The following is a 23,893-nucleotide window of genomic DNA, read 5'->3' as shown; positions in this document are numbered from 1 at the left end:
TTGGAGGTTTCTCAGTAGAGGCTGCATGGCCATCTGTTGGGAGGCTTTGATGGTGCCTTCCTGCCTGGTATTGAACTGGATGGCTCTGGGGGGAGTCTTTCTCACTCTAGACTGCCTAGAGAGCGAAAACAGGGTATTATTAATAATAATAATAATGATATTAGAGTCCCTTGGAACCTCCTTCTCAGAGGATTTCTCAGCAGAGGCTGCATGGCTCTATGTTGTGGGAAGGAGTACTGACCATGTGATCAGATCTGGGACTATTCAGATCTCAGACTCCATTTTTAGACTGCATAGAGACGCCTTTAGACTCTCAGACTCTATTCGACTCTGAACAAAAAGATGCTTTAGACTTGCCGGCCATTTGGACACCACATATTTCCATAATCCACTCAAGACTTCATTGTTTCCCTCTCGTCCCGCCTCCCTCTCTCCTAATTGGCCAGCGGGCTGAGGCGGCAGAAGCTCATCTATTGGCTAAGGCGCTCAGGAGGCGGCCGAGCCTCCTCCCAGCTCTAGAGCACCAGCCAATCATCGCCGAGCCGGCTGAGGGGCGGGGAGCGGGAAATTCAAATCTGACAGCTCTGTTTATGTATAAAAAGGCTTTATTTTGTGTTCAGTGTATGCTTGCTCGTCGAATTATCGCAGCTTTGCATCTTTTCCAGCTGGATCGCAATAAATACAACTCGATGGCGCTTCCTTCAGCTTTGGTGAGATTTATTTGGGAACTTAGGGAAATTTTAGCTTGCGGCTTCGTCCTTCCTTTGCTCAGCAAAGCAGCGGATCCTCCTCTGTGAGTCCTGGGTGAGACCCTCCTAAATCCTTGCTCGACTTCATCTTGAGAGCATTATTTAAACCAAAATATGTTAAGGGAGAGTAGATGGTTTTGGGCAACTGAACACGCCTGAAACTCTGCTGTTTTTTGTGTATTGGGATATCTTTGTTCCTAGGTCTATCAGTCTAACAACCGAGGAACCTAAATTGCCTTGTATAAATACTAATGGATATTTATCACTAAGGAGAAAGTTGATTCAAGTGAATTTTTAACTCTACAAAAGGTTAACGATCTCTAACAAGGTCATGCCTTTCCAAAATATTATAATTATTCCAATTAGTGTGAATGCCAATTAATCTCCAAAAGGTTCACGCTTCCTGTGGAGACTCCGGGTTTCCCCAAATGGTTAGGAATGCCATTGTCCAGAAATTGCAGCTCTTTAATCCATTGGTTTCTACATTCTGACCTCTGGAGCATCAGAAACAAAACAAACATGGCACCCCTTGGGATTTTTGACGATAGCTGTCTTCCGTCTGTAATAACTTTTGAATTCAGAATGACCACTCGGCAAGATTTGAGACCTCCTGCCTCCAAAGGTCCTCGTCCTGCAAGACAAAAGCAAAATCAAGGAAAATTAGTATTGAAATTTTCAAATGGATAAGTCTCAATGACAAGCGATAAAAGCTGGATACACATATAATAGTATTATTATATTTGTATTATTACAATAATATATTAATACAAATATAATAATATTATTATATTTGTATTATTATTATTATAATACAAATATAATAATAGATTCAAATATAATAATGGTTGCTGTGAGTTTTCTGGGCTGTCCGGCCACATTCCAGAAGCATTCTCTCCTGACGTTTTGCCTGCATCTATAGCAGGCATCCTCAAAAGTTGTGAGGTCTGTTGGAAACTAGGCAAGTGGGGTTTATTTATCTGTGGAATAATACCTAGCTCTTTAAGCCTCTCTTCATAGAGCTTGTTCTCCAGACCCTTGATCATTTTAGTCGCCCTCCTCTGGACACATTCCAACTCAGTCTGTTGGAGCCACGTGTGGATGTTGCCATTGGCCACCTTGATTAGCACTGAATGCCCTTGCAGCTTCAAAGCCTGCCTGCTTCCTGCCTGGAGGAATCCTTTGTTGAGAGATAGTAGCTGGCCCCGATTGCTTCCTGTCTGGAATTTCCCTGGTTTCTGAGTGTTGCTCTTTATTTACTGTCGGAAAACTCACAGCAACCCAATGATTCAGGCCGTGAATGCCTTCCACAACAGTCACAACCTTCTCTTTCAGGTTAAATATATGGCGATCAGGAAGCGGCCTTATTTATGTCCCCTCTCAGACTCTCCTACCCATAAAAAAATATTTATTTATTTATTTATTTGCGATAATTCTACCCCGCCCTTCTCAACCCCCGAGGCGGGACTCAGAGCAGCTAACACTCGCAACATTTCGATGCAGAAATATCACAAAATAACGACAATATAAAACCATAAAACACAATAGATTAAAACAATAACATTAATTATACAATCGTTTCCACTATCATAACAATCATCATATGGTCCAATTCAATGTCCAAAGTGCTGTTGTGCCTCCTAGCCAAAAGCCGATTTCAGGAAAGGAGGGAGGACACTGATCTAATCTCGCTGGGGAGCGAATTCCACAAGAGGGGGGCTACCACCGAGAAGGCCCTGTCCCTCATCCCTGCCAGACACGTTTGCAAGGCTGCTGGGACCGAGAGCAGGGCCTCCCCGGTGGATCTTAAACTATGAGGCAGAACCTAGAGGGAGATACGTTCGGACAAGAAAACTGGGTCGGAGTCGTATAGGGCTTTATAGGCCAAGACCAGCACTTTGAATTGTGCTCAGAAATGGAACGCCTGGAAAAAGGTGACTAGGTGTCCAGTATATTTTCTCTTTTAATCTGTATCTTTTATCGAAACATGTTCTTTATAGCATTTTAATTATGCTGTACCCCGCCTTGAGCCACAAGCAGAGGTGGAGAAGAAATACTATTATTATTATTATTATTATTATTATTATTATTGACCTTGAAGGAGCTGGGGGTGGTGACGGCCGACAGGGAGCTCTGGCGTGGACTGGTCCATGAGGTCACGAAGAGTCGGAGACGACTGAACGAATGAACAACAACATTATTATTATTATTATTATTATTATTATTATTATTATTAGGCTGTGGAGAAAATGCCTTTATTTGCCCTGACCTTCCAAGAATATTTTTCCAGCTGGTTTAAAATAAATATTAAATTGCTATACTGAATGATTCCATCAGCGCTGCCTCCAAAAAATCCTGCAAATCTCTTGGGAAGACAAGCGGACAAATGTCAGTGTGCCGGAAGAAGCAAAGACCACCAGCACTGAAGTGATGGTCCTCGGCCATCAACTCCACTGGACTGGCCATGTTGTCTGGATGCCCAACCACCGTCTCCCAAGGCAGTTGCTCTATTTCGAACTCAAGAATGGAAAACAGAATGTTGGTGGGCAGGAAAAGAGATTGAAAGACGGACTCAAAGCCAACCTTAAACACTCTGGCATAGACATCGAGAACTGGGAAGCCCTGGCCTTTGAGCGCTCCAGTTGGAGGTCAGCTGTGACCAGCGGTGCTGCAGAATGTCACGAAAGGAAGGCAAAAGAGATAAATGTGCCAAGAAGAAGGCATGTCAAGCCAACCCCGATCAGGACCACTTTCCACCTGGAAACCAATGCCCTCACTGCGGGAGAAGCTGCCGATCAAGAATAGGTCTTCATAGTCACCTACGGACCCACCGCCAAGACACTACACTTGGAGGACTATAATCCTCGGACTATGAGGGATCGTCTAAGTAAAGTAAGTACTGAATTCCCGATCAACGGGCAGGAACAGAGATTTAAAGGAGCTAAAAGCCAACCTTAAAAACTGTGGCAGAGACACTGAGAGAGAACTGGTGAGCCCTGGCTCTTGAGTGCTCTAACTGGAGGTCAGCTGTGACCAGCACTGCTGCAGAATTTGAATTCTGATGTTATTTTTGTCGTTCTGTATTTAAAGAGAGAAACATGCCAAGAGGAAGGCATGTCAAGCCAACCCTGACCTGGACCGCCTTCCACCTGGAAACCAATGTCCTTACTGTGGAAAAACACGTAGATCAAGAATAGGGCTCCACAGCCACTTACAGACCTACCACCAAGACACTTGGAGGACCATCATCCTCAGGCTACGAGGAATCACCTAAGTATGACTATACTAGATTATATTTGTACTCTGGGTCTATTTTAACGGGGGAATATCTCTAGACGGACCTGCCACGGATTTCCATTATTCCCAACTCCATCCACTGATGGAGTGGCTTCAGCAAAAGATGGATGAGGAGAGTGTGAGATCGCCGCATCTGATTGTGTTGAGAAACTTTCTTCCTCGGCCTCCAAAGAGACGTTGTGACCTTCTGAATCTGCCACAGGGAAGTCACTGCTTATTGACTTTCTCTTCTTCATCCTGCTGGTTCCATCCAACTCTGAGCTATCAAGCAAAAGTTCTGCAGGACATAAAACAAAGGCGAGGGTTATTATATGCAGTTTGTGTATGATATCAATACACTCGCTCAGGCACCATTCGTCTACCATATTGCACAATGCACATATACTATAATGTATAGCAGGCATTTGCAAACTTGGGCCCTCCAGGTGTTTTGGACATCAACTCCCACAATTCCTAACAGCCTACCGGCTGTTAGGAATTGTGGGAGTTGAAGTCCAAAACACCTGGAGGGCCCAAGTTTGCAAATGCCTAATGTACAGGATCTCTGTGTTGTGTTCTCATGAGAAGATGGAGCTACCTACCCTCATTTTCATGGCTGCCTTTTCCCTTTTCGGTCTCTCGTTCTGCAAATGGTTTCTGCTGAGTGGAGTGCAAGACAAGGTCTGCAGTGGCCCACCCTGCTTGATCATTTTGAGGCTGAAAAATAATGAAAATACAATTACATTAGGTAAAGAACAGTCCATCAGAATAATAATAATAATAATAATAATAATAATAATAATAATAGCAGAAAACCTGATGAACCAACCTGGACACAGCATATTATTTGAGTGCACACTCTCACAACCACCATGTCAGACTACACAGAGAAGCCATTGAAATCCACAAGCATGTGGACAGTTTCAACAGAAAGGAGGAAACCATGAAAATGAACAAAATCTGGCCACCAGTATTTAAAAAACTCTAAAATTATAACAACAAAAAAACAGAGAGGAAACAATCAGGCACATCTAATCGCCTCTCAGTAAAAGATTGCCCCAGGCACTGCCAGGCCATCAAATGCTAATCAAGGTGGACAGTTGAAACATTCACACCTGGCTCCAGCAGACAAGAGTTCTTTGTCCCACCCTGGTCATTCCACAGATATATAAACCCATTTTCCCATATATATATATATAAACCCATGGCGAACGCTGAGTATTAGATTGTTTTTATTGATTTTGATGTATAAACTGACTGTCTTAATTGTTATAATTGCTGTTTACATGTTTTATCCATTGTTATGTTTATGTTTATGCTGGCATCAAATTGTGCCTTTGTAAGCTGCCCTGAGTCCCCCCTTGGGGGTTGAGAAGGGTGGGGTAGACATATGCGAAATAAATAAATAAATTTCCTAGTTCCAATAGACCTCACTACCTCTGAGGATGCTTGCCATAGATGCAGGCGAAACGTCAGGAGAAAATGCCTCTAGAACATGGCCACATAGCCTGAAAAAACCTACAACAGCCAGTGATTCCGGCCATGAAAGCCTTCAACAATACAATAATAATAATCCCAAATTGTAGACTCTGCAAGGAAGCAGATGAAACAATGGATCCCATCCTCAGCTGCTGCAAGAAGATAGCACAGACAGACTCCAAGCAGAGACATAACACCGTTGCTCACATGATTAATTGGAAGTTGTGCCACAAATACCATCTGCCTGCGACAAAGAACTGGTCGGATCACACTCATCTTGTTGTGTTTCTAATAATAATAATAATAATAATCTATATAAATAAAAATGTAATGTTCATTTGCAGGGTTAACTCAAAAACCACCAGATGAATTGACACCAAATTTGGACACAACACCCCTAGCAGATCAATGAGTGACCATCACTCATAACCCTCCCCCCAATGAAAAACAGTAGAAAGGACTTAAAATCCCCCCAAAAGCTAAATGACATACAGAAAAAAGGGAAGGAAGAGGGAGGAAAGGAAGGGGGAAAAGAAGGAAGGAAAGAGGTAGAGAAGGAAGAAAGGAGAGAAAGAGGAAAAGAAAAAGGGGGAAGGAAAGAAAAGAGTAGAGAAGGAAGAAAGGAGAGAAGGAAAGAAAAAAAGGGAAGGAAGGAAAGAGCTATGGACGGAGTGAAAGAGGTAGAGAAGGAAGAAAGGAAAGAAAGAGGAGGGAAGGAAAAACAGAAGGAAGGATGGAAAAAGCAAAAGAAGGAAAGAGGTAAAGAAGGAAGAAATGAGAAAGGGAAGGAAAAGAAAAAGGGAAGGGAAGGAAAGAATAGAGAAGGAAGAAAGGAGAGAAGGAAAGAAAAAAAGGGAAGGAAGGAAAGAGGGTGCTAAGGAAGAAGGGAAAGAAAGAGGGAGGGAAGGAAAGACAGAAGGAAGGATGGAAGCAAAAAAGCAAAGGAAGGAAGAGGTAGAGAAGGAAGAAACGAGAGAAAGAGGGAAAAAGGGGAAAGGGAAGAAAGAGGTAGAGAAGAAAGGAAGGAGAGAAGGAAAGAAAAAAGGAAAGGAAGGAAAGGGAGTGATGGAAGGAGGGAAAGAGGTAGAGAAGGAAGAACGGAGAGAGAGAGGGAGGGAAGGAAAGACAGAAAGAGGTAGAGAAGGAAAGAAGGAGAGAAAGGGAAGGAAAAGAAAAAGGGAGGAAGGAAAGAGTTAGAGAAGGAAGGAAGGAGAGAAGGAAAGAAAAAGGGAAGGAAGGAAGAAAGGAAAGAGGGAGCAAAGGAAGGAGGGAAAGAAGGAGAGGAAGAGGAAGGTTGGCCACAGCAACACGTGGCGGGTACAGCTAGTAATAATAATACTTTATTAATTATTATTAGAAGCTATATATAAGTGAGGCATGTGCTCTATGCCCAGAGGGTTCCAAGTTTAATTCTTGGTATTTAGATAGTGTTGGAAAAAAAAAAAAAGGCCCATGCCCATGAACTCTGTGAGACAGGCCAATGGTCTGACCCCATAGAAAGTAGAAAGATGGAGAAGACACTATGATCTAAGAACAGACAGCAAGGGATATAAGGAGAGAAACTTGCCCTCTTGACGTCACAGGTCCTGCTGGGCTTCCATTGTTTAAGAATGACTTTCTCGAAGGTCTCCTTGATTGTGACTTGAAACTCCTTGGTATCAGCAACCTACACAAAGGATATTACATCTGTGTCTCAATCTACACACACACACGCTAATGCACACATCAATTTTCAAAACCACAAAGCAAAACAAAAAGTATTTGATGCCAAATGTAATGTGCAGTGGGTTACTGTGAGTGTTCCAAGCCCTATGGCCACGTTCCAGAAGCATTCTCTTCTGACATTTCACCCACATCTATGGCAGGCATCCTCAGAGCCTCAGGCCCTTTCCTTTCCCCCCTCAGCCGCTTAAGCATGTGTGTATATGTATGTATGTATGTGTGTGTATATGTATGTGTGGGTGTGTGTGTATATATATACACACACACACACATACATACATACACAGACAGTGCCACAGCAACGTGTGGCAGGGGACAGCTAGCATTACAATATAATGGTATAGTACAATATAGTAATATTTAATACTGATATTGTACTATACTAATAATATAATATATTGTATGTATATATACCTTGCAATCAGCTCTGAGTCACCTTCGGAGTGAGAAAGGCGGCATATAAATGTCGTAAATAAATGAATAATAATAAATATTAAGATCTCCTTGAGCAGTTCAGCACAAACATTTCAGCCTTGTTGTACATCCGCTCACTTCTCACTCCTTCTACACAAACTTGGTCAAATACTTTCAAGGAATAAGCCTAGAAAACCTGGTTATCCCTTTTTACAATCTATGCCACCCATCCAGTCATCTAATGAAATGGTAGTAAGAGCATTTGTGAAATGCCTCGGTCCAGCTATACCTGCAAGCCTTGGAAACACGTCTTCCTGAACTCGCTGTCTGTGCTGCTTAAAACTATACTGGATATAGCCTCTGCCATGACGGGCAATGCACATGCCAATCTTTGCTGGTTCTGTGAAGGTCAAAGAGAGCTCTGTGTTACCTGAATGCCTCGCAACCCACAATAATCACAAGTCAAATACCCCAAATCTCAGGTCTGTGCTCACTTGAGTCATGTTTTGGTGCTTCTCCAGGATGCCATGGAGCACTCCTTGGATGGCATTTGTCACCGCTTGCTTGCTGCACGTAAGAATGGGGCAAATATGGGGCAGGATCGCTTGCCGGTCCCCTGCACCAAACCAAAGTGAAAATGATAAGGAATTAAATTAGGCAGGAAATACTAAATTCAGGGATGAGTACAAGAATAATATACCCAAATACTAATAGCACAATTTATAATAAAGTGTAGCACCTGCACTCGTGGAAAACGTTCCAAGATTTATTGCAAACTGTTAGCGATTAAATTTTCTGGGTTTTAATGTTCAGATTTTATATTGTTGCTTTGTTTATTTATATTGGTTTTTGTATTTTATCTTATTTTTATTTACTTATTTTCTGTTGTGTTCTTGTGTTATATTGTTTAACTGTATTGCTGGGCTTGGCCTCATGTAAGCTGCCCTGAGTCCCCTTGGGGAGATGGTGGCGGGGTATAAAAAAAGTTGTATTATTATTATTATTATTATTATTATTATTATTAGTATTAGTATTAGTATTATTAGTATTATTAGTATTAATTATTATTATTAGTTACACCTCTGCTGAAAGCAGGAAGACTTGAAAAAGGGCACCGGTGGAATTGTTCCTCTCTGACTCAAAAACAATGCCACCCTTAATATATTTGCGCTGCTTTTAAAATCATGTAAATAAATACAAACATACAAAAAGGTAGAATACTTTGGTTTTTTTTTTTTGGTTTTGTGTCTGTGTGGGTGTCAGGAGCAACTTGAGAAACTGCAAATTGCTTCTGGTGCGAGAGAATTGGCCGTCTGCAAGGATGTTGCGTAGGGGACACCCAGATGTTTTGCCATCCTGTGAGAGGCTTCTCGCATGTCCCCGCATGAGAAGCTGGAGCTGACAGACAGGAGCTCACCCCGCTCCCTGGATTTGAACCGCCAGCCTTTCTATTCAGCAGTCCTGTTGGCACAAGGGTTTAACCCATTGCGCCACCATAGGCTCCTATAATACTGTAAATTGTACAAAAATGCAGATTAAGTATTTGCGACAAATTGTAGTAGAGGCTGCATGGCCATCTCTCAGGAGGGCTCGGAAGCATATTAGGTATTTGTGACCAATTGTAGCATCTGTAGCATCTAGAGCATGCTCTGAGCCAAAGCTCTAGAGCAGGCATGGGCAAACCTTGGCCCTCCAGGAGTTTTGGACTTCAACTCCCACAATTCCTAACAGCCTACCGGCTTCTCGTGCTGATTAGAATTAAACTATATGGCTCTGGGGTTGTTTCTCCCAACTCTAGTGTCATATAGACTGCCTAGAGGGGGAAAGCAGGGTATAAAGAATCATAATTATAATAGGAGTCTATTGGAAGCTCATTCTTTGGGGGTTTCTCAGTAGAGGCTGCATGGCCATCTATCAGGAGGGTTTTGATGGTATCTTCCTGCCTGGCTCAGGTGGAGTCTAACTCTAATGTCATATAGACTGCCTATAGAGAGGAAGCGGGGTATCATTAAACATAATTATAACAATAATAGGAGTCTATTGGAGGCTCCTTCTTTGGAGGTTTCTCAGTAGAGGCTGCATGGCCATCTATCGGGAGGGCTTTGATCGTATCTTCCTGCCTGGCTCAGGTGGAGTCTAACTAATGTCATATAGACTGTGTAGAGAGGGAAAGCGGGGTATAAACAAACATAATAATATAATAATACTAGGGGTCAATTGGAGCTTCCTTGGGGGTTTCTCAGCAGAGACTGCATGGCCATCTGTCAGGAGGGCTTGCATGGTGTCTTCCTGCCTGGCTCAGAGTGGAGTCTAATTCTAGTGTCATATAGATTGCATAGAAAGAGAAAGTGAGGTATAAACAAACAGAATAATAATAATAATAATAATAATAATAATAATAGGAGTCAGTTGGAGCTTCCTTGGGGATTTCTCAGCACAGTCTGCATGGCCATCTGTCGGGAGGGCTTGCATGGTGTCCTCCTGCCTGGCTCAGAGTGGAGTCTAATTCTAGTGTCATATAGATTGCATAGAGAGGGAAAGTGGGATATAAATAAACATAATTATAATAATAGGAGTCCATTGGAGGCTCCTTCTTTGGAGGTTTATCTGTAGAAGCCACATGGCCATCTGTCAGGAGGGCTTTGATGCTGTTCTTTCTGACTCAGAGTGGAGTTTAACTCTAGTGTCATATAGACTGCCTAGAGAGGGAAAGCAGGGTATAAGCAAACATAATAATAATAATAATAATAATAATAATAATAATAGTCTATTGGAGGCTCCTTCTTTGTAGAGGCTGCATGGCCATCTCTCGGGAGGGCTCAGATGCAGATTAAGTATTTGTGACAAATTGTAGCATCTGTTCAAAAATTAGAGCATGCCCTGAGCCAATGCTCTAGAGCAGGCATGGGCAAACTTTGGCCCTCCAGGTGTTTTGGACTTCAACTCCCACAATTCCTAACAGCCTGTAGGCTGTTAGGAATTGTGGGAGTTGAAGTCCAAAACACCTGGAGGGCCAAAGTTTGCCCATGCCTGCTCTAGAGAGTGAAACTTTTGAGTACAGAGGTGGGTAATACATTTATAACTGTCAATATCACCATATTTATGATATGTATGTTGGCACTGATGGAAGCGTAATTTAAATTATTTCTCCTGTCTGCATCCAATCTCCCAGACTGGAAGGGTTTCTCACGTCGGAAACAATGGCGGAAATGTAACTTCTCCACTGAAATATTTGTGATACTCTACATTTCAGTCCATGGGCTCCCGAAGGCAAACTATCTCCATATTCCTTCCCACCCCCATTCCACAAAGAATGCAGTTATAGGCAGTCATATGTACAGAAGTTATAGACCGGCTTGTCTTGAAATTGGTCAAAATAATTAAGGAAAAGGAAGAGCAGCAGCGTCTGTTGTTCCGAAGTCTCCTGGTCCTGTTTCTGGCTGGCATGGAGTCTGTACCTGACATCAGGCTTAGCCGTATCTATGAGGCAGAAAACATCACATATATAGTTAACAGAGATAATGAAGACAAGGATGAATTATTGCATCTAAATAGATGGATGATAGGATAGAACATGGCCATACAGCCCGAAAAAACTACAACAACCCAGTGCTTCCGGTCGTGAGAGCCTTCGACAATACATGGATAGTTTGCTGTGAGTTTTCCCGACTCTGGCATTCTCTCCTGACATTTCACCCATATCTATGGCAGGCACCCTCAGAGGTTGTGAAGTCTGTTGGAAACTAGGAAAGTGAGGGTTATATATCTATGGAATGATGTCTAGGGTGGGACAATGAACTCTTGTCTGTTGGAGGCAACTGTGAATGATGAATCTATAGGACAGATGGCAAGCTGTTTAACCTCAGCAGACTGAAAGCCAAAACCAAGGTTACAACATCTGTTCTAGAACTCCAGTATGCTGATGACGTCATCTGTGTGCATCCAGAAGACCTACAAGCCACTCTTGTTCTGTCACACGCTGGGCCTGTAAAGAATTTCCTTTAAAATAGGATGTGCAACTTGAGCCCAGCGGGAAGCCAAGGGGCCCCCGAAGAGAAGTTCTCAAGGATTTTCCACCACAAATGGTCTTTAGATGGCTTGTGAAGTATAACAAAGTCCTTTATTAATGAACAATCAAACAGAAACTCCTCTTGTCTTCAATAGAGTTAAACAAATGCTTCCAGGCTTTTATGCAACTGGTGGCTTCCTAATCTTGTCCACGAGGGACAGGCAATTGTCTTCAATAACTGTTTCTTTACTTTAAAGGAAAATCCCTTTTTAACTTCTCCCAGGCTGACTGTAATCTGAGTCTTACTGATGTGGGCTCCGCTACCGGGTCGAACTGCGTCTCGAGCACCGAGTGGACCTACTACTAAGGCCAGTAGATTCTCCAGCTGGAGTTCTTTGGTCTTCCAAACTGTTTACCCTCTGAAATTCCTCAAAGCTTTAGGGCAGTTTCCCTGGAAATCTTTGGAAATCTTTGGATGCTCTTAAGACTGTTCTTCCCTGGAAAGTCTTAAGGGTTGAAGCTTTTGTAAAGGAGAAGCTTGTACACGTCCTCTAAATTAGCTTTCCTTACTAAGACTAACTAAAAATGGCTCCTTTCCCAATTGCCCTGAGCAAGGGGCGGGACCAAAACTTAACGATGATGGACAGGTTACTTGCCCTATGACTGCAGCCTAAGGAAGCCACCTATCTGCAGAACCCTGAAACCTTGGACTGGAAGCAATTAATACAAAGCAAATAAAGTTGGAGCTCCTGGTACAGCCGTACCAGAACAGACTGAAAGCCAAAACCAAGGTTACAACATCTGTTATAGAACTCCAGTATGCTGATGACATCATCTGCGTGCATCCAGAAGGAGATCTACAAGCCACTCTAAACACCTTCACAGAAGCAAACGAGAAGGTCACCCTGTCATTGAACATCGAGAAAACCAAAGTGCTCTTCCAGCAGGCACCGGCCTGCCACCATCTCCCCGAAGGGGACTCCCGGGCAGCTAACATGAAGCCAAGCCCAAAGATACAATATAGCAAAATAAAATACAAAATGCAGACAACAAAAATTACATATGTAAAAATTGCATCTATAGCAGGCATCCTGAAAGGTTGAGAGGTCTGTTGGAAACTAGGCAAGTGGGGTTTATTTATCTGTGGAATAATGTCAAGGGTGGGAGAAAGAACTCAGTCTGTTGGAGGCACGTGCGAATGTTGCCATCGGCCACCTTGATTAGCACTGAATGGCCTTGCAGCTTCAAAGCCTGGCTTCTTCCTGCCTGGAGGAATCCTTTGTTGGGAGGTGTTAGCTTGGCCTGATTGCTTCCTGTCTGGAATTTCCCTGGTTTCTGAGTGTTCCTCTTTATTTACTGTTAGAAAACTCACAGCAACCCAATGATTCTGGCTGTGAAATAATAATAATAATAATAATAATAATAATAATAGGTTGTTGTAGGTTTTTCCGGGCTATATGGCCATGTTCTGGAGGCAATTTTTCTCCTGACGTTTCACCTGCATCTATGGCAAGCATCCTCAGAGGTAATGAGGTCTGTTGGAACTAGGAAAAACTAGGTTTATATATCTGTGGAATGACCAGGGTGAGACAAAGGACCTCACTACCTCTGAGGATGCTTGCCATAGATGCAGGCGAAACGTCAGGAGAAAAATTGCCTCCAGAACATGGCCATATAGCCCGGAAAAACCTGCAACAACCCATGGATTCCAGCCATGAAAGCCTTCGACAATACAATAATAATAATGTATTGTCGAAGGCTTTCATGGCCGGAATCACAGGCGAAACGTCAGGAGAGAATGCCTCTAGACCATGGCCATACAGCCCGAAAAAACCTACAACAACCTAATAATAATAATAATAATAATAATAATAATAATAATCTTTATTTACACCCCACCACCATCTCCCCGAAGGGGACTCGGGGCGGCTGACATGAGGCCAAGCCCAAAGATACAATACAGCAAAATAAAATACAAAATGAAGACAACAAAAATTACATCAGAATAAAATACATACAGTAGCAAAATAAAATAAATAAAGCAAATTGACATAATATAAAATCGAACACAAAGGGCAGGCCAAATGGACGAGGTAAAATGATCAAACCCTGGATGAGGTAGGAATAGAAAAAAATGTAATTGAGAGGATATATAAACCTCACTTGCCTAGGTTCCAATATAACTCACAACCTCTGAGGATGCCTGCCATAGATGTGGGCAAAATGTCAGGAGAGAATGCTTCTGGAACATGGCCAGACAGCCTAGAAAACTCACAAATAGTGATTTTGGCCAAGAAAGCCTTCAGCAACAGATAGATGATATTTCATCAAAGAATGGAGTGTGGACAAAATGAATTAAAATATGTTTGCAAACAGTTCCAGCTGTTCATGAGGCAGATAGATTATATAAACAGTTCATTTTGATATAACATTCCCACTTTAATGGTGAGCACCTCAACGTGAGTCAGAGTGTGTGTTACAAATGTGTCATGCCCTACCTTCCTCCCAATATGGATCTGAATTCAGTGTTGCCACGTAGCCATATTTTTCCCACGCTGCAAAACATGAAGGATCCTCAAAAAAAGAACACAATGCCCCCTTTGCAGGGAACAATATAGGCAATCCTGCTGGGTCATAAAGGAACACATAATGATGGCTTAAGGAAAAGGCTATATCTGTGGAATAATGTCCAGGGTGGGAGAAAGAACTCTTGTGTGTTGGAGGTGTGAATTAGCCAGCTTGATTAGCACTGAATGGCCTTGCAGCTTCAATGCCCGGCTGCTTCCTGCCTGGGGGATCCTTTGTTGGGAGGTGTTAGCTGGCCCTGATTGTATCCTATCCGGAATTCCCATTTTCAGAGTGTTGTTCTTTATTTACTGTTCTGATGTTTGAGGGTTTTTTTAATACCTTGTTCATTTTCATGGGTTTCCAGACAGAAAACAGTCAGGGCCAGCTACCACCTCCCAACAAAGGATTCCCCCAGGCAAGAATAAGCTAGGCTTTGAAGGTACAAGGCTTTGCAATGGTAGGTTAGGGAAAGGATTTCCCCTGACATCAAGTCTTGTCGTCAGGTGGTGCTCATCTCCTTCTCTAAGCCGAAGAGCCGGCATTGTCCGTAGACACCTCTAAGGTCATGTGGCCAGCATGACTGCATGGAGTGCCATTACCTTCCCGCAGAAGCAGTATCTATTGATCTACTCACATTTGCATTATTTTGAACTGCTAGGTGGGCAGAAGTTGGACCTAAGAGTGGGAGCTCACCCTGCCACCAGATTTGAACTGCCAACCTTTCTGTCAGCAAATTAAGCAAATCAGCGGTTTAACCTGCTGCACCACAAAGGGGGGGGGGGCAGGAAAAGGCTATTTTACTTTTCTTCTTCTTTTTTTCTTTTTTTCTTTTTCACTTTTTTCTTTTTTTTAAGTTTAGTGATCAATCTAAATCTTTATTTTCAGTTATAGAATTTTCATCTTTACTGTCATATTGTATCCTATGTTTATTTTTGTTTAAAACTGTGACGATGTGTAAATTTTATTCCTTTGGTTATGTGTAATTTAAACAGTAGTTTATGGATGGTAAGTATGGAGGATTATGTTTTGTTGGAGATGGTGGCTTGGCATTAGCTGGGTTGCCATAGCAACAGGGGCGGAGCCAACTGCCTCTTCACGGGGCAACTGTTTTGAAAAAGCCAGTCAGTAAGCCAGTGAGCTACTGGGAAGACTGAGTCTCTGGGTGGAGATTCAGGGAATTAATTGGTGACCAAAGGGGTTACAGAAAAGGACCCGGTAGTGATAAAACTACAGGGGGTTATTGATTCTGAGTTAAGAATCAAGGTTTGGCTGGGAGCCAATTCTGTTAAATAAACCTTTTAGCTTATTTGTTTTATTAGGACAGTTGTCCAGAAGAGTTACATCTGCTTATAGAAACGTCTTGAAGTCTGTGCCTGAGATTACTCATGAAACCTTACTAATGTAACCAATCAAGATTTGTGCCTCTTGTGAAGAAACAGTTAAACATGTTATACTCCTGTTAAAATAAACTTGTTACTGTTTTCCTCAAGCCTTGCCTGATACAGTTTCTCTTAAGACAAACAGCCTGCATAAGAAATAAAGTCAAGCCAGGGACAGTAAACGCTACGCTATTAAATGTATAAAGCCTTCTGTAATTAATAGTCCCTTTATAAAATAGCTCCTAAGCTGAAATTGATCGTTGCCCGGCTTCCCTCACAGATTAGGTGGCAGTAAGCTTAACCACACTCCTTCACAAAAACTACTAAAAACCACTTTAGAAAAAGAAAAGGTTACTTGGAAGCAAATGAATAAAACCACCATTAATTTGAGAGATGTTGATATTCTACCACTTTAAGTCAGCCAGACCTAGAGCCCATTTCCTTGCTATGGATTATCACTAAAAAATATTTTATTCAGCCCTTGATTGTCTCTCAAAGAACAGCATCCAAAGCTGCTGTTATATAGATATATACGATCTGAGTCATTGTTTACAGCAAAGGATACAGAGAGAGCAGTTATCCTAGTTAGCTGGTTAGGGAAAGGCTTCAGGCAAGGACATAAGGCCACAACTGGTGTTAGTCTCAGTTCACCGCTGAAGTCTCTTTTGGCGACTTCATCCGGAAGGAAGAGGCCAACTTGCTCACCGACCACTGGGTGGAGTTTGTTGCAGGACAAGTTTTCATTGCTAGATGCTGACCTGGTCAGGTCCACATGACAAAAAGATTAGGATTAGGAAGAAACTATAACCAAAGAAATGAGTATCAAATGTCTAGACTAGCATGCCCCAACTAAGGTTATTTTAACCTCTATTCCCAAAAGTCCTGACCATGAGCTATGCTTTTTTTTGTTTCAGGAGCAATTTGAAAAACTGCAAGTCGCTCCTGGTGTGAGAGAATTAACCATCTGCAAGGATGTTACCTAGGGGACGTTTGGATGTTTTACCATCCTGTGGGAGGCTTCTCTCATGTCCCCACACAGGAAGCTGGAGCTGACAGATGGAAGCTCACCCCGCTCCCCGGATTTGAACCGCCGACCTTTTGGTCAAGCATAAGGGTTTACCCCACTGCTATCATAAGGGTTTACCCCGCTGCGGGCTCCAAAATTATGTGCCTTGGCTTATATTTGACTCGGCTTATACTCGAGTATATACAGTCTAATAGGAGCTCCAGGTGCTCCTGAAGCAGCTTTCCCTATTGCTTTGGGTCAGCACTACGCACCCTAATTTTGGGAAGGCAATTTAGTTATATATATATATATATATATATATATATATATATATATATACACACACACACATACATACACACACACACACACACACACATACACTAGCTGTCCCCTGCCATGCATTGCTGGGGCCCAGTCTGTGTTTATGTGTTTTGTGTGTGTATATATGTGTGTGTGTGTTTATGTATATGTGTATATATGTGGTTTTGCGCACGCGTTGTAATGTATTTTTATTTTTGACTTTTTAAGTCCCTTCCGCTGTGTTTTTCAGTGTTTTTATGAGTGATGGTCACTCGTTGGCTTGATAGGTGTCTTGTGTCCAAATTTGGTGTCCATTCGTCCAGTGGTTTTTGAATTAGGTTAATCTCACAAATGAACGTGACATTATTATTTATATACTAGCCGTCCCCTGCCACGTGTTCCTGTGGCCCATGTATTTTGTTTGTATATATATATGTATATGTGTGGGTATATATATGTGTTTTGGTGTATATACTGTATATATGTATATGTGTGGGTATATATATATGCGTTTTGTTTGTATGTATATATGTATATGTGTGGGTATATATTTGTGTATATGTGTGCTTGTGTATATATGTAGTTTTGTGCATGCATTGGAATGCATTTGGGGTGGGTTTTTTTAGCTTTTTAAGCCTCTTCTGCTGTGTTTTTATGAGTGATGGTCACTTGTTGGCTTGATAGGTGTATTTGGTGCCAATTTGTCCATTGGTTTTGGGTTATGTTAATCCCACAAACGAACACTACATTTATTGTTATTGTTATTGTAATTTTTATTGTGTATATATATATATATATATATATATATATATATATTAGGGCTGGGTAACCACAGAAAAATTTGTTTCTAAACTCGATTCGTTTCCAGGGGGCGCTCAATATCCAAATTCTAAATACTTCCGAAATACTTCCGAAATTTTGAGATTTCAAAATTTCGTTATTTACGAAATTTCGTAAATTTCGAATCGATTCGTTAATGGCGGACGCGATTGCGCAATATGCTAAAAAAAAAAAACCTCCAAATGGGACAGGGGGAACTTCTGAAGCTTCCCTCTCCCTCTGTTGTTGACTGTTGGTGTGATAAAACACACAACAACTATAAAACTTGCACCAGACATGCGAAAATAATTACGAAATAATTACGAAAAAATTACGAAAAAATTATGAAATAACGAAACAATAACGAAATAAATTGAAAAAATTGTTTTGAATCTAATTTACTCCTCACACTATTGCTGCTTGGCTCAATATCGGATCGTAAGCTAATTTAAATACTAATTAATAACGAATTACGAAATTAACGAACGAAACCGCCCCATACTAATATATATATATATATATATATATATATATATATGAATGAGAGTGTTAGATTCGAGTAAATACAGTAATAAAAATATTTGTCTGACAAAACTAGGGATCCCCCAAAATACATCGCAATCTCTCATCTCCCACATCTACCAGGTGGCAACAAAGGTTAATTCTAATTCTGATTTATGCAGTTCTTTTCCTTTGAGTCTACTTCAGACAACATCCTTTTTTTTGGTTGGGGAGGGGGGTGCAAATATAGATGCCTGAAGCAAGCCTTTGTGTGGACAGAAGATTAAGGAGATGGCGCCCAGACACCTTCCCCCTGAAGCATTTGGCTCTGAACCCTGGTATTCATTCTAGACTCAAAGCTCCACCTGCGGTGGAAAGTTACCAAGGTGACCTACAGCAGAGCTCTTCTGTTCCTTGCAATAGACCTCGTGTAGATCTTTCCATTAGATTATGCCCATGAGCCTTCTCTTTCACTTTTATCAAATACGAAGGCTTACAGGTATCCAATTGGTCTCGGCCCCAAAAACACTGCGATAAGGTCATTTTAGGTCGGAAAAGGACTTGAAGACACATGACAATAATCCCTTAAATATTTTTCTCTCAAAGTGAAACAGCTATCCCAAACCATTGATTCTGTGCATTATGAAAGGGGAAGAAATACCTGAATACTTAATGTATAATTGCATTTTTATTGACAGAGTGAATAAGTCAGTGCTGTTTCTGGTGTATATAGTATAACTTTGATATCATGGACTTTTCAGAGTGGGGCCCCAAAATATTTAGGGCCATTTCTGTGCCTCTTCTGCAAAAGAGGGAGCAAAATACCATATATACTCAAGTATACCGTATATACTCAAGTATAAGCTGACCCGAATATAAGCCGAGGTGCCTAATTTTACTACAAAAAATGGGAAAATATATTTACTCGAATATAAGCCGAGGGTGGGAAATGCAGCAGCTACTGCTAATTTTCAAAATCAAAATAGATACCAATAAAGTTATTATTTTTATTTATTTTGCGCATTTCTACCCCGCCCTTCTCAACCCCCGAGGGGGGACTCAGGGCGGCTTACAAAGGCACAATTCGATGCCAGCATAAACATAACATGTAAACAGCAATTATAACAATTAAAACAGTCTGTATATACATCAACATCAGTAAAAACAATCGAATGCTCAGCGTTCGCCATCTCAGAGTAAATTTCTTCCACATTGTCAAGTACTATCGATTCTGGTTGTCATAGTCCTTATCTAACCGCCAGATTGCCCAAAAGCCTGGTCCCACAACCATGTTTTTACTTTCCTTCTGAAAGAGAGGAGGGATGTCGATGACCTAATTTCCCCGGGGAGTGAATTCCACAGGTGAGGGGCCACCACTGTGAAGGCCCTGCTCCTCGTCCCCACCAATCTCACTTGTGATAGAGGTGGGGTCGAGAGCAGGGCCTCCCCAGAAGATCTCAAACTCCGAGGTGGGACGTAGAGGGAGGTGCGTTCGGACAGGTACGCTGGGCCGGAACCGTATAGGGTTTTGTAGGTCAAGACCAGCACTTTGAATTGTGCTCGAAACTGGACCAGCAGCCAGTAGAGCTGACATAACAGAGGTTACATTAATTGAGGCATCAGTAGGTTAAATAAGTTACATTAATAAGTTACATTAATTGAGGCATCAGTAGGTTAAATGTTTTTGAATATTTACATAAAACTGTAAATTAAGGTAAGACTATCCAACTCTGATTAAACCATTATTCTAACCTTCTTCAATGTAAATGTGTTTACTTATCCTTCCCAAAAACAATAGAGGAAAATAATAAATGTAATAATAATAAATAGAGTAAAATCATAAATACAATAATAATAGAGTTAAAATAATGCATGCAATAAAATAAGAGTAAAATATTACATGTAATAAAAGTAATATGTATTTTATCTATATGTATTTTAATCTTGTATTATTGTTATGATGTTTTAACTTGTATTAGTAGCATTGAATCCTTGCCGTAAGCCAGTCTGAGTCCCTCTACGGAGGTGAGAAGATCGGGATATAAAAGTTTTAAATAAATAATAAATAATAATAAAATAATAAGAGAAATAAAAGTAATAATAGAGTAAAATAAGAAATGCAATAATAATAATGACAGAGTAAAATAATACATGATTTTGACTCGAGCATAAGCCAAGGGAGCTTTTTCAGCCTAAAAGAAGGGCTGAAAAACTAGGCTTATACTTGAGTATATGGCGTAACCAAATCCTAAGACACCAAACATGTTGATACTCTTATTGAAATACATGTCCATGAACTGTTTTCAGGTGTGCGTAAGTTTTGCACATTTACATATATTTACTCAGGACCTGCAGTGCAAATATGTTCCGATCCTAACCTTACAAAATGATTCACATCAGTGAGTAGTCTCCTCCCTTGTGGCAAACAGGTGCTGGGTGTGCTTCCTGCACTAGAGGAGAGATGGAAAATAATAATAATAATAATAATAATAATAATAATAATAATAGATGAAACAATAGATTACATCCTCAGCTGCTGCAAGAAGATCACACAGACAGACTACAAGCAGAGGCACAACACCATTGCTCAGATGATTCATTGGAACTTGTGCTACAAATACCATCTGTCTGTGACAAAAACTGGTGGGATCACAAGCCAGAAAAAGTTACAGAAAATGAATACATCAAGCTACTCTGGGACTTCCGAATTCAGACAGACAGAGTTTTGGAGCATAATACTCCTGACCTCACAATTGTGTTAAAAAACAAAGTATGGATTGTCGATGTCACAATCCCAGGTGACAGCAGGATTGCAGAGAAACAACTGGAAAAGCGGACACGATATGAGGATTTAAAGATCAAACTGCAAAGACTCTGGCACAAGCCAGTCAAGGTGGTCCCACTGGTGGTTGGTACACTGGGTGCAGTGCCTAAAGTCCCATTGGTGATCAGTACACTGGGTGCAGTGCCACGAGACCTTGGCCTGCACTTAAAAACAATTGGTGCTGACAAAATCACCATCTACCAGCTGCAGAAGGCCACCTTACTGGGATCTGCACACATTATTTGCCGATATATCACACAGTCCTAGACACTTGGGAAGTGTCCGACGTGTGATCCAATTCAACAGCCAGCAGAGTGTCTGCTGTGGACTCATCCTGTTGTGTTTCTAATAATAATAATAATAATAATAATAATACTCATCACCATCATCTTTATTTATAACCCATCTCCATCTCCCCAAAGGGAACTCAGGGTGGCTTCTTTGGAAGCTTTGAAACAGAGGCTGGATGGTCATCTGTTGGGGGTGCTTTCAATGAGATTTTCCTGCTTCTTGGCAGGGGGTTGGACTGGATGGCCCATGAGGTCTCTTCCAACTCTAGGATTCTATAAGTCTTTTAAGAATATCCAACTTTACTATCTGACAGTCAACCTGGCAAAATGTAAGCTACAGAATGCTACTATTAATTGGATTTGTAGCTGATTCGTGCACTAAACTTAAACCTTGTAGCACCTCACTTGTCACTTCTCCTGATAATGAGGAACTATTAGCAAGCACTCTTTAAGGATGTGTCCAAAGAGTGTGTCTGATGCACTCAAAGCTGTATAAAGAACTGTTGAGGGAACTGGGCATGCTAGGCTTGCAGAAGAGAGGAGTGATATGATATGCATCTTTAAATATCTGAAGGACTGCCACGTAGATGCTGGAGTAAGCTTGTTTTCTGCTGCTCAGGAGGATAAAACCTGAGCTAATGGCTTCAAATTGCAATCGGCATATTCTGACTAAATATTAGGAAGGATATATTCTGATGGTCAGAGGTGTTCAACAGTGGAACAGACCGACTAGGAAGGTGGTGTACTCTCCCTCATTAGCGTTCTTTTAAATAGAGGTTGTGGATTTCTCTACTGGGTTGCAGATAGTAAAGTTGGATATCATTAAAAGACTGCTTACTAAAATATTTTCGGGATGTGTGGCCGTTTTCCAGAAGCATTCTCTCCTGACACTTCGCCCACATCTATGGCAGGCATCCTCAGAGATTGTGAGGTCTGTTGGAAACTAGGCAAGTGGGGTTTACATTGATGGGGAGATATTAGAACTATAGATATTTATTTATGTATAAATTGTATGTACTTTACGAGCACTGAAATGTAAAGAAAAATCAGGCTCTCTCTGTATCAGAAAGAATGCTGACAGGACAAGCAAGCTGTGTCCAGGCACAGCAAGAGGGAGGGGAACGTTCCAGGGGAGATATAAGCCCATCCTAGTAGCAACAGAGACTGGTACCGAGCCCAGGCTATAGCTAAGTGAGGAGCCTATCTCTCCCTCATGACAAGTCAAAGTGGGCCCCTTGATTGATGAATGTAAGCTGTAAGATGTATGCTGCTCCTAGAAAAAATACAGAGACATGCCTTTTGTATGTTGGAAGATAGGATTTGATATTCTAATGATGCTAAAGTGATGCAGAGAATGATGTCAATGTAGGTAGAAGCATGTTTCTTTGTTTGCCTGCAATTGGAGAGTATAAAAGCCATAGTCAACGCCCATATCGGGGCTCTGGTTGCTTTATGGACACAGCTCCACTCCAGAGTCCCAGCTGGAAATAAAACCTTGCTTTGCCAGACCTCAGGAACTCTCTTTGTCTCTTTTCCACAAACCTTCTCCCTGCCATTTCAACATATCTGTGGGATGATGTCTCCGGTGGGAAAAAGAACTCTTGTCTGTTGGAGTTGTGAATGTTGCAACTGGCCACCTGGATTATTTATTTATTTACTCTAGTTGTATCCTGCCTTTCTCTAAGCCAAAGGGGACTCAAGGCGGCTTTACATATCTCAAGGATTCAATGCCTTTGAACAACAAACACTTAAAATACATTAAGTTAAAGATTGAAAATTAAATGCACATTAAAATATATAAAACATTGCAATCACCATTAAAATCACATTTTCAATGATTAGCATAGAATGGCCTTTCAGCTTCAAAGCCTGGCTGCTTCCTGCCTGGGGGGGGAATCCTTTGTTGGGAGGTGTTAGCTGGCCACGATTGTTTCATGTCTAGAATTTCTCTGTTTCCTAAGTGTTGTTATTTATTTACTGTACTAATTTTGGAGTTTTTAAATGCCGGTCACCAGTTTGTTCACTTTCATGGTTTCCTCCTTTCTGTTGAAATTGTCTACATGCTTGTGGATTTCAATGGCTTCTCTGTGTCAACTGGCATGGTTGTTGTGAAAGTTGTCCAGCAATTCTCTGATTTATTCCTGCCTGGAATTTCCCTGTTGTTTGAGTGTTCTTCTTTATTTACTGTCCTGATTTTAGAGCAAACCATTAAAATGAACACATTTTGGCTACCAGCATTTTAAAAAACTATAAAATCAGGAAAGTAAATAATAATAATAAACTAATAATAATAATAATAATAATAGTGAGGAACACTCAAACAACGGGATTTCCAGACATGAAACAATCAGAGCCAGATAATGCCTCCCAATAAAAGATTCCCCCAGGCAGGAATCAGCCAGTCTTTGAAGCTGCAAGGCCATTCAATTATAATCAAGCTGGCGTTCACAATTGCATCAAGCAGACAAAAGTTATTTCTCTCACCCTGGACATTCCACAGATATATAAACCCCATTTTCCTAGTTTCCAAGAGACCTCGCAACTTCTGAGGATGCCT

General features: G+C 41.3%; 1 protein-coding gene across 1 annotated transcript in view; it reads right to left on the bottom strand.

Annotated features, from left to right (window-relative positions):
• Positions 1 to 5,962: 5,962 nt before the first annotated feature.
• TOP6BL (TOP6B like initiator of meiotic double strand breaks) overlaps positions 5,963 to 23,893 on the bottom strand; it is a 30,827-nt gene continuing 12,896 nt past the window's right edge. Inside the window, exons 7-14 of the mRNA XM_067472619.1 lie at positions 20,601 to 20,672; positions 16,160 to 16,351; positions 14,145 to 14,293; positions 10,977 to 11,117; positions 8,132 to 8,253; positions 7,927 to 8,037; positions 7,069 to 7,167; positions 5,963 to 5,980 (exon numbers count right to left, since the gene is read on the bottom strand). Coding sequence (XP_067328720.1) covers positions 5,963 to 5,980; positions 7,069 to 7,167; positions 7,927 to 8,037; positions 8,132 to 8,253; positions 10,977 to 11,117; positions 14,145 to 14,293; positions 16,160 to 16,351; positions 20,601 to 20,672 — 904 coding nt within the window. The remainder of the gene's footprint in view (positions 5,981 to 7,068; positions 7,168 to 7,926; positions 8,038 to 8,131; positions 8,254 to 10,976; positions 11,118 to 14,144; positions 14,294 to 16,159; positions 16,352 to 20,600; positions 20,673 to 23,893) is intronic.

The sequence above is a fragment of the Anolis sagrei genome, chromosome 12 (assembly GCF_037176765.1).
Source record: "Anolis sagrei isolate rAnoSag1 chromosome 12, rAnoSag1.mat, whole genome shotgun sequence".
NCBI lineage: Eukaryota > Metazoa > Chordata > Lepidosauria > Squamata > Dactyloidae > Anolis > Anolis sagrei.
Note: the sequence above shows the minus strand (reverse complement) of the source record. Positions and strands in the feature narration are given on the sequence as shown.